This window comes from Macrotis lagotis, chromosome 1, assembly GCF_037893015.1.
Source record: "Macrotis lagotis isolate mMagLag1 chromosome 1, bilby.v1.9.chrom.fasta, whole genome shotgun sequence".
Classification (NCBI taxonomy): Eukaryota; Metazoa; Chordata; class Mammalia; order Peramelemorphia; family Peramelidae; genus Macrotis; species Macrotis lagotis.
Window position 1 is genome coordinate 862,398,866 of NC_133658.1, and position 10,713 is coordinate 862,409,578.

The following is a 10,713-nucleotide window of genomic DNA, read 5'->3' on the forward strand; positions in this document are numbered from 1 at the left end:
CTCTGTTAATAAACTAATGTTAACAGGCTTTAGGTTCCTTTCAAGGTGAAGGTGTAGCATAATAGTATGATAGAAACCACAAAGAGAGCACCCAAAATCCACACCCTGAAAGATCCTTATCAGAGGTCATCTAAATCCAATCTTTTCATTTTAAAAATTAGCACCAGTATGGCCAGAAATGACTTGCCCAAGGTCACACAAGTAGTATATTATATAAAGCCAGAACCAGAATTCAAAATCAATTCTTGACTTCAAATCCAGTATTTTTCCACTATATTACAATTCATAACTACAATACTAAATACTAAATGTTTTTCAAAATTGAACTTAAGTCTAGCATTTGCTGAATTTTTCAGAGATTAGAAAAATGTGTTTAGAATTTTAGTAAATTCTGCTTTGTTTTCATTTAATGAGTGAAAAATCCAAACTGAAGCATTGAATTTTGAAGCAGAAATCCAGCAGTTCTCCCACCCCCACATACTTTATTAGAATCAAATAGCTATTACAGAAAGTGAAGGCAGCTTCTAAACCAGACAGCAGTTACTAGAGGATTATGGTAGAAGCTACACAAGAGAATTATATAGTCCTGTCCCTTCTGTTTCCCTTTATTTTTACGTGAAATAATTATAAGGGATGAAAGGGGGAAGACAAAAGTAGACAGACAATTTTAAAAAGCAAGCCAGAGGAAAGAACAACCACATTCCAACTATGTGGGCACTTTACCTGACCACAGACAAGCTAAAGATCAGCTCTGAAGCATGCCTGTTCTTAACTCTTTCACTGCTGCCTTGTTCTTCCATTTATCAAAAAGCAGAGAAATTTATGGATCTTTCTGTTAATTTGGTCCCCCCAAAAATGTTGGGTCACCCTATTACAAAAAAAATTGTGAAAAGATAGCTAAAAAAAAAAAATCAAGACAGTAATCCAGAATTTAATACAATGGGGGCGGCTAAGTGGCACAGTGGATAGAGCACTGGCCCTGGAGTCAGGAGTACCTGAGTTCAAATCTGGCCTCAGACACTTAATAATCACCTAGCCGTGTGGCCTTGGGCAAGCCACTTAACCCCATTTGCCTTGCAAATAAACAGACAAATAAATAAATCAAAATTTACTACAATGAAATTTACCAAAGGGCCAGAAATTTAGAGGGTTCCACTATTCTAAATTATTTTTGCACTACTGATATTAGGTTACAGATTTAAATCACAACATACCAAGCCAATCATGATAAAAGTGCATAAAAATGGCTACATGTGTGTATATACATATATACATGTATAGTGTGTGTATATACATACATACACACACACATAATATAGATACAGATACACACAACAAGCACTCACATATCCAATGCTTGTGTGAACTTCCAAGAAACAAGTTCAGTCTTGGAATTTTATAAAGGCTTTGACCTTATGGATGATTTCTTAAGGCTTTTTCCTGTTTACTAAGGTAGTTTCATTCAAAGCTTCATGCCAAATAGACCATATAAAAATACTGAAAGTAAACTAATCTCTCATTTGAACTATTTTAAATCAACTTTCTGTTTCAGGAACTTGACAAAAAAGTACAAAAAAAGGCAATTTAAGATAAGTTCCCAAAGGTATAAAGGATAATAATGGTGGGCAGCACACAGGTAAGTGATATCCAGGACAATCTTAAAGACCTTCCCGAAACCTTGCAATTTCTTACTGTAAGAAAGTAACATGAGCAAATTATATAAAGCTTTTTGGAGGTCAGTTAACAAAGAGAATAATTAGGATGCCCATTAGTCTTTTAAACTTTTTTTTTTTGGTAAAGGACAATCATTAGCTAATTTAAGCAAGCCCCTGGGTTTGAATGACTGGTTCCTACCCAGAGTACAAAAAGAACTTAGAACTCCTGAAACCCAAGCACTAATTCATCCACCACTGCCCATAATAAAAGTAAAGGAACATACTTCAAAAAAACACAGCTTAATATAAGTTGACAGGTGTGAACAGGACCCAAATTTACCATCTGATTTTAATTCAAATAACATAACTTTGCTCTCAAGTCCTAAGAGATAATCACACATAGCTTAACCTGCTTTGAGTTAAAAGACACATACACACACTTCTTTACGTTCAACCCCATAGTGTCTCCCTTTATTTTCAAGAGCAAGGAAAGGATGTCCACAGCATATAAAATATGTGGGGAGATGCAGACTGAATTGTACCTAAAGGACAAGATCCACAGAAGTGTAAATGGTTAACTTTAAAGGTCTATAATGGTATGTCCCAAAGGAATCTTGTGCTATTTAACATTTCCATTAAATGCTTTGGAGGTCTAGACTGCAAGTTTCTCAAATTTGTAATTGACACAAAGTGGAGAAAGTAAGTTAACATACTACTTAACAGTCAGCTTCTTTGAGATTGCAACTTGGGTCAAATTTAATAGGGTGAAACACGTAGCCTTACACTAGGGTTTTATAAAATCATCTTCACCAGTACAAGACAGAAGAGGTATGGATAGACAATGGTCAATGTAAAAAAAAATTCTAGGGACTTTAAGCTCACCATGAAATCAGGTAATATGGCAACCAAGAAACCCAATATAATCTTAGCCTGCTCTGAGAGGAGGTAGTAGGCCTGTTTATTCTTCTCAAACATGTCCAATTATAGGTGATCAATTTTAGGAATGATCATAAGCTTTGACTCTGGACTTCAGTTTGCACATCTGTAAATAAGGCAGATAATCACACTTTCTTCACAAAATTGTTGTGAAGAAATGATAACAGAGGTAAACCACTTTAACAACCCTTAAACAACATATAAATGTGCTATTCTCTTAGGTAAAAAGCACCAGGAAAGAGTACTCAGAACTCATTCCAGATATGATCAGCTGAAGGAACTAAGGATACTAGGATACTTAATGTACACAGTACAAGACTTTGGTGGTGAGGGGAGGAGAGGGAAGGGGAGGAGGGAGGGATGAGAGGTGTCTTTAAGGTAGCTGAAGAGGGTCACCATGAGAAAGGGTTTGATCATCTAGGCCCTAGGAGGCAGAACAAGGAACAGTGCACATATACCTAAACACAAACACACACATACAATTAAGAAAAAGCTAGAATTTCTAACAAAGCTTTTCTTGAGTTATCCAAAATAGTATGTGCTGCATTATGTTTCTGAGAAGGTATAGATAGGGTCTCTCACCCAAACTGAAGCTCTTCAGAGGTTAAATGACCATTTGTCATGTTGTGAAAGAGATTACAGTAACAGGAAACTGCCATAGCTATTCTCTGAAGTTCCTTGATTCCATTCACAAAAATCTCACTCTCTTACTGTTATTCTTGAAGCCATGGTCTCAAAATGTTCCCTCTAACTCTTCTGAAACAAGAAGAGTGGAAGGCAGGAAGTATGCTTTGCAGAACACTCGAGAAATTCCTGATTACTAGATTCAATGAATAACCAAAACTGAAAATTTCCTATGTCCCTGCAGATCTTTAATGTAAATTTAAAGTCAGAGGAAGAAGTGTTAAGTATAAACAAGGCATAAAAACTTAACATTTGTCTTTCAGTTGCTCAGTTTCTGGCCCAATACTCATGGGTCATCAACTCCATCTATCTTACATGGTGAATTCATCTCCACAGGCTGAAGTGAGGCAGCAATCACCTGCTTCTACTTCAGCAATGATGTCTGAGTTCCTTCTCTCAGCACTTCAGAGACTGGTATGCAGGTCAGAGCTCTCTCAGGATGCTGCACCCAAAAAAGGATGGGCAGGAACAAGGGTAGAATCAAGCAGAGAATTTCTAGGTCCTTGACTCAATAGACTCACAGGTTCACTTTGAATGTGACAACTCTGTAAAGATTTTACTCAGTTTGAGGAGGATTTTTTGATTTGGTCTGAGAACCAGTTCAGTTCTTTAGCCACTCTAATGCTGACTGCACCTATCTTTTAAACTGCATTTCTTTTAATCATCTCTCACATATGGCTGCTTCCTTCTTTTAAGTAAAAATAGACAATTCCCTGCTACATATTGCTATCTAAGCTAACTCACCTCTTTCTTTTTCCTTCTCACCTTCACATTCAAGTTCCTTCACTCAATCATTTACTGAACATTCAGAGTGGGTCGACCATCACCATAAATTCTCCTTGTTATATTTGTTCCTTTCTTCATCCATTAAAATTAAATTTTAATTTAATTAAATCCATTAAAATTCTTATGCTAAAGGTTCCTAAAATTTTCTTAGTGAATGGAACCCCTGTTCCCATTTATGAACCTGGGAAAGCTTCAGAGGGGAAAAAAAATCTTCAATAATTAGAACTCCATGAAGGGAAGAAAGGAGTCATGGCAGAGCAGATATAAAATGACCTTTACAAAGACCCTCATCATGGTTAATGATGGATGCCTCAGGACCCCTGGAGTCCAGCTTGGTGTTTGTGGAACCCTTTTCCAACGAACTCAAAGACAAGTGCAAAGGAACACCATGGAAATCAATCTTTCCCCCCCAAATATAACAAAATCTAGCTTGGATTTTTTTTTCCAAATATAACAAAATAAATTCACTTTTAAGTCCCCAAAGTATTTTCCCCCCAACTTTAATTTCCAAGGCATTATGGGTTCTCTCTCCCCCTCAAAGCTCACTCTTCATAATTTCAACTATGTTTCAGCTCTCTTCTCATTTCATTCCTAATGCTTCCATTAACTTCCTTCCTTTGGTCTATCTCACCACCTAGGAAGGAGGAGCAGAAGAGATGAACATGCTCAGTCTTTTGCCCAAAAACCTCTCCTAATGCTCACACATTCCTAAACAATGACCACATAAAAAAACCTCAAACCCAAGAGGGCCTCAGAACTGCCAAGACATAGGTTTTATTTACAGAACTGTAATGCATTACTTCACCTATTTTTCCACTGATTCCTCCTCCCCTAAAAACCTTAGCAGAGCGGTAAGCACATTACCTTTTTAACATTTTCCTCCTCCTCTTGGCGTTTCTCATAGTGTGAGAAGTCATCAAAAATGGAGGTGGTGTGCTTGTAGCTGGCAATGATTTTCAACACCTGCTTTGCCTTTTCCAGGGGCACTTCCTGAGTGTCTCTGGAGTTGGTCACTGGTTTATTCTCGTTGTTCTCTAGGCGAATGTGCCGCAGCTGGCTATTGGGAACGTCCTTCACAAAAATCCACCTGACATCAAACCGTCCCTTCCATTTGTCCTGGGACCACACACCCGCACATGTGTTGTAGTCCACAGCAGATTTCATTTCTGCTACGCCACAGAAGTGTCCACTGCCGTTGACACTGAAAAGTAAGTAAACGGGGCCTTTCCCGTTCATGGAGCGATAAGCAGCATCCAGTCTCTTATTGCCATGTTCTGTGCTGCACCAGATATTATATTTAATAGAACGGTGTATATCATCCTCGGAATAACTCTTGATGATGAAAACCCGGCCGTGTTTCAGATTCCAGTCAAAATCCTTGGGATTATAATTGTTGATGGACCTCAGCTTCTCCAATACTGGGTGGGGTTCTGAAGGAGCAGACCCAGAATTGTTCTGAGACTGCCCCACTCCATTACCATCTACCCCATTATGCCCAAACCCATTGCCACGGTTCCGGGGAGCTACCCAACGGGTGGGCTGGGCTGCTTGCTGTTGCACAGAAATCTGGGTAGGTTGTGGCGGTGGTGGCGGAGGCAAAGGCTGTGGTTGTTGCCCTGTTGCAGCCTGCACCACTGGTGGGCTATTATTTATCTGCTGACCTACCGGCTGAGGTGATACCTGGGTTGGCTGCTGACCAATATTCTGAACCAAAGCTTGGGAGGGGGCTTTTGCTACAGGACCCTTGTTATCCCAAGTTCCAATATCCATGTTATGTTTTATTGGGGGTGGTGGAAGACTTGACCCTGCCATGCCATTCTTGGTCTTCAGCTTGGGCTGTTGTTTTGCAGGCTTACTAGCAATATCAGCCCAAGATGTTGGTTTGGGAGGAGCAATAGTGGCTGGTGGCAAACTATTGGATGCCACTATGTTACTAGTAATGGATCCACTGCCAACTGCAGAGCCAACAACTTTTGGAACACTGCTTGTAACATCTGTGCTGCCCAACTTCAGAGCTGCCATCCCTTGGTCTATAGTATTCATACCAGGAGCCTTATTCAGGGTCTCATTGGCAAAAGCTGACTGTCCATCAATCATGGCTCCACCTAAGGAGCTAGGTGCATAAGCATAATTGCTACTATATCCAGAGCTTTGAGTAGACTGTCCCTGAGAACTGTTATTCCCCCAAGCTGAGAAGTCAATCCCACTGGGAAAGAAATTAAAACCATGCTGACCAAGAAATGGAGTGCTGCCTAGAGCCCCTGGCTGTCCAAACATAGCATCTGGTAGAAAGTGGGGCTCTCCATTGCTGAGCTGTCCATAAGATGTTAAGTAGGGCATAGGTGGGTCACCCCCAGTAGACCAGGCAGCTTCACCCAATGAATAGGAGAAGCCTATTGAAGGACTGTAGTAGCTTGGTAGGTAAGAGTCTGACATGGCTGTATATGCATTATTCTGTGGGGGGAAAAAGGCAAAAAAAAAAAAATTCAGAACAAAGGAATACAAACTGAAATAAATACATAAATACATATATATAAGAACACAAAACCCTCCTTGCCTATCCATAGCCATTACCCCAAAACAATCTCAAAATATAGCATTGTATTATGTCAAAAGATTTACCAAACTCTATTTTACAGTTTAGTGTTTGAAAACATTGACTTCAGATTTTCTAAATCTAACAAAAATAGATTTAAATACTTTCAAGTTATGTTCTATGAAGCTATGGTAGGTGATAAATGCTTTCAATTAAACCCAGACAAGGCAGGAGTATTAGTGGTTCTTTGGACAGTAACAATAAGATGTATTTTGGCAGGGTAGAAAAGTTCAGAAAAGATGGAGGTTCCCCACCCCTAAAAAAAAAAAAAGCATTATTTTAAGGTCATGAATGGCTAGGTTTTTTTTTTAACTGTCAGACTGGAACTTCAAATTCTATCTCAAACAACCATGCTTTCATCCTTCATAAGAACTCTCTATATGCTAACTACAGTGGAGAATGTTACTCTTAAATCCATTTGGAAGTATCCAGAGAAGAGCCCCCCTTAATTAAAACCAGGAGGGGAAATGCATAATGGCTTCTGAACAGTACATTTTGAAACCACAAAAATACAGCTGAATTTTCTGCTTCACCTCTAAGAGCCAATGAACAGCTCAACTTTGCAATTAAAAAAAGTGAGAAAGCATCTGAGGATTCCCATTTAGCAAAATCATTGTTATGAACTTTAAGGTCAAGTTAAGTCTTCATATTATTGACAAGATGAGGTTACAGAATGAAAATCATTTTGGTCTCTTTCTCCATTTTTCCCATAATGAATATTTCCCTATGTATTTTCAGAGCACAGAATATCTTAAGTGCAAAGTTAGTCACAACAGGGTACTTCCTGTAAATGTAGTCAGATCTAAATTCAAAAAAAAATGTTTTAATTAAAAGATTCCATGGTAAGTCAAACAATAGAGCAATCTAAAAACTCATTACACATTCTTGTCAATATATATATGTGTGTGTGTATATATATATATATATATATATATATATTCTTGTCCTTAAAAGATTTAGATGACTAAGACTACCTTAAATTCTAAGTCTTATGTCATCAAGGACCTTCAGTACCTCTAGCAATCAGATTTCTCAGCTGGTCAAGAATGTAAATCTTTCCATCTGATTCAGTCTGATAAAACAAACATGGGGTTTTCTTGTGTTTTGTCTGCTATAAAATATCTTACTTGAAAGGAAAAAAAGGAGCTGAGTAGCTTTAATCATATCTACACACAAAAAAAATAATTACATTTGTCTGTAAGAAATATTTTAGTCAAGTTTTAGAAATTAAGGGCAGGCAAAGTACTGATACGTCTAATTGTAGTTTCATGGAACAGGTTACTATAGAGAACTCTGGGTGGATCCCTATTAAAAACTTACAGGAAGACCCGGGGGCAAGAGTCCCACAGAATGGGATGCAATTTGCAAAGCAGAAGAAATACCCAGTGAAACTATTACAGAACCAAATTATCTAAGTCTAGTAGAAGAGAACAGAGTTTCATCTGGTCCTTGTCCATTCTATTTGTAAGCCTTGGAATACAAGAAATTTTTTCTTGGTGTAAAAAGCACTATATTTAAAACTTTAATTCCAGGGAAACAAGGAAAAATCAAGTCCCCATTAAACATTACATGGCTTGCCAAGTTAAGAATAGCTGTCTGTACCTCAACTAGCAGGCTCTCACATGCTTCTGAACTTAACAACATCTGAGTTACACAATGTTTTATAGGAACTATGTGGAATTATTAGTTTCTAAATGCTCCCACTATCCTCATTATAATAAACACGTAAGCAAATGGCTTATTTAGCAAGAGGCAACTATTAGTTCATTCCTCTATTTCCTTCTCTACTCTTCCTGATTAACTAGTTGCTTTTGAATCAAGAAACTTTTTCTAGTCAGTATGTTAAACCAAACCTCAATAAGTGTTATGATTTAAAGGCATGAAAAAAAGTTTTACGTAGGAATTGGAGGCAACTTTAGTCAAAGTAAGGAACAAGAGTTCCATGATACTTTAATCAAAGGTACTGATAAAAAAACATTATATTCAAAGTTTATTCAAGACATGTTTAGAAATCTCTGTATTTTTAACTAAAGTTCTTGGGAAGTAATATTTTCAATTATGACTAGATGAGGGGAAAAACAAAGGTATACACCACAAAATGTATTTTGTGAATAAAGCATTGGGCATTTTATATGTCTATGACAATACAAGAGAATTCATGCAACCAAAGCAAATTTCTACAGGGTACTGACTATACTAATTACCTCCATAACTAGGTGCTTTAAAAAGTGACAAAAAAAAGTTAATATTATTTTGATAGTGCCGGTCTCACCGGATTAATATAGCTTCTGAATTTTCCTAGAGAAAACCTCCAGTTGAACAACCAGCTCATTGGAAAAAATGTCCATGGGATGACCATATTCATGGCAGCTAGTTCTCAAGGTGCTCAAAAATCACTTTCTCATACAGATATTACGACTAGTGTTATTAGGATATTAATTGGCTCAGAGTGCTTCAACATCATAGTGCTCTATGTATTTAGGGACAAAATAAGCTAAATTCCCATTACACATTCTTTGTTAACCCTAAAAACCCAAACAAACAATTTCTGGAAAGGGAGAGAAGTATCCCCAGGCCTCCAAAGTGAGTTTCCCAGGAACAGAAAGTAGAAGTCCATCCAATGCAATAGTTCAATCTTTGCACAGAGAAGTAAACAGTTTACTCACGGGCCTCGCCTGCGTATTCAAGTATGGTTCAAAATCGTCATCGTTTAATCCATCCTTCTGATGCACAGATCCATTTTGTACTAAGGGAAAAAGTCACAATTGGAAGAGCGTCTCAATGCTACGGTCTGGTTTTTAACAGATGAAGTCAAGAAGGAGATACCAGACCATTCTTCCCAGTACGGAGAAGAAAAAAACCCACTTTTCCTGAAAGCAAGCATGCTCGAATAAAGGAAAGTATTACACAGCTAGTCCTTGACTGAAAATTAATCCTACCACACAGTCGACTCTCATTTGTCTGAAAGGTCACGTTATTGGCTCCTTCAGCCTGCGATTTCCCCCACATCACATGCGTGCACTTCCAGGGAGGGAGCCGCAAGGAGGAAAAACAAAAGGCCTTCTAAGAGCTACAGGAAACCCAAGACCTGGGACAGGGCTGAGCCGGACCCACCCCCAGCCCGGGGGCACCCATGAATGAGTCCTTGTTCCGCACACGCGTGCGGGCCGGCCACGCCGGCCCCCCCGGCCCCGGCCCCGGCCCCGGCCCCGGCCCCGGCCCCGGCCCCGGCCCCGGCCCCGGCCCCGGCCCCGGCCCCGGCCCCGGCCGCCTCACCTTTGTTGCCTTGACCTTTCGGTCTCTGCAGAAGCCAGCGGAGACCCGGAGGGCGCGGGGGCGGCAGGGAGGGTCGTCGCCAGGCACCAGGTGGTCCGGAGCAGCGGCCGGGCGGAGCGGGGCGGGGGGAGAGAGAGAGACACGCCGTGAGCGGGCCGGGCCGGGCCGGGGGGCGGGGGCGGGGCGGGGGGGGGGAGCAGGCCCGGGCCGGGCCGGGCGGCGGAGGGGCCGCCGGGCCGGGCCGCGCCGGGGCCTAGTCGGGCTCCCGCCTCACACAATGGCCGAGGCATGCGGGCCGGGGCGCCCGAGCCCTACCTGCTCCAGGAGGCTGCTGGCCGACATGGCTCGGGGCTCCGCGGGGACGGCGGCGGCGGCGGCGGGCTCTCCTCAGGGCGGCGGCGGCGGATGGGCCCCGGCGGGAGCGGGCGCGGAGAGCGGCGGCGGCGGCGGCTTTGTCCCTGACGCTCCGGGGCCTCGGCGGACGCGGCGGAGACACAAGCGCGCGGCTTCGGGCTCGGGCTCCTGCCTCCGACTCGGCGACGCTCTAGGCCGGGCTCTCAACGCCCCGTCTCGAATGCCTGCGGCGCGCGCTCCCGCTGGGCCCGAACGAGCTCTGGGCGCCAAGGCGGCGGGGGCGGGGGGAGGGGCGGGGCGCGCGCGGGCGGGCGAGGGGGCGCGCTCCGCGCTCGGGCGCCGGCGCCGCCGCCCTTTCCTCTCGCGTCGTCTCGCCCCTCGCCCTCTCCTCCCTGTCCGCCTCGGCTCCGCTCCCCTCGAGCCCCT

At 42.0% G+C, this 10,713-nt stretch overlaps 1 protein-coding gene across 1 annotated transcript in view; it reads right to left on the bottom strand.

The window, feature by feature from the left end:
- The window catches only part of YTHDF2 (YTH N6-methyladenosine RNA binding protein F2), a 43,943-nt gene extending 33,433 nt beyond the window's left edge, over nucleotides 1–10,510 (bottom strand). The window contains exons 1-4 of the mRNA XM_074217916.1: nucleotides 10,249–10,510; nucleotides 9,934–9,958; nucleotides 9,324–9,403; nucleotides 4,926–6,515 (exon numbers count right to left, since the gene is read on the bottom strand). Of these exons, the coding sequence (XP_074074017.1) occupies nucleotides 4,926–6,515; nucleotides 9,324–9,403; nucleotides 9,934–9,958; nucleotides 10,249–10,275 (1,722 nt within the window). The 5' untranslated portion in view covers nucleotides 10,276–10,510. The remainder of the gene's footprint in view (nucleotides 1–4,925; nucleotides 6,516–9,323; nucleotides 9,404–9,933; nucleotides 9,959–10,248) is intronic.
- Between the last annotated feature and the right edge of the window lie 203 nt (nucleotides 10,511–10,713).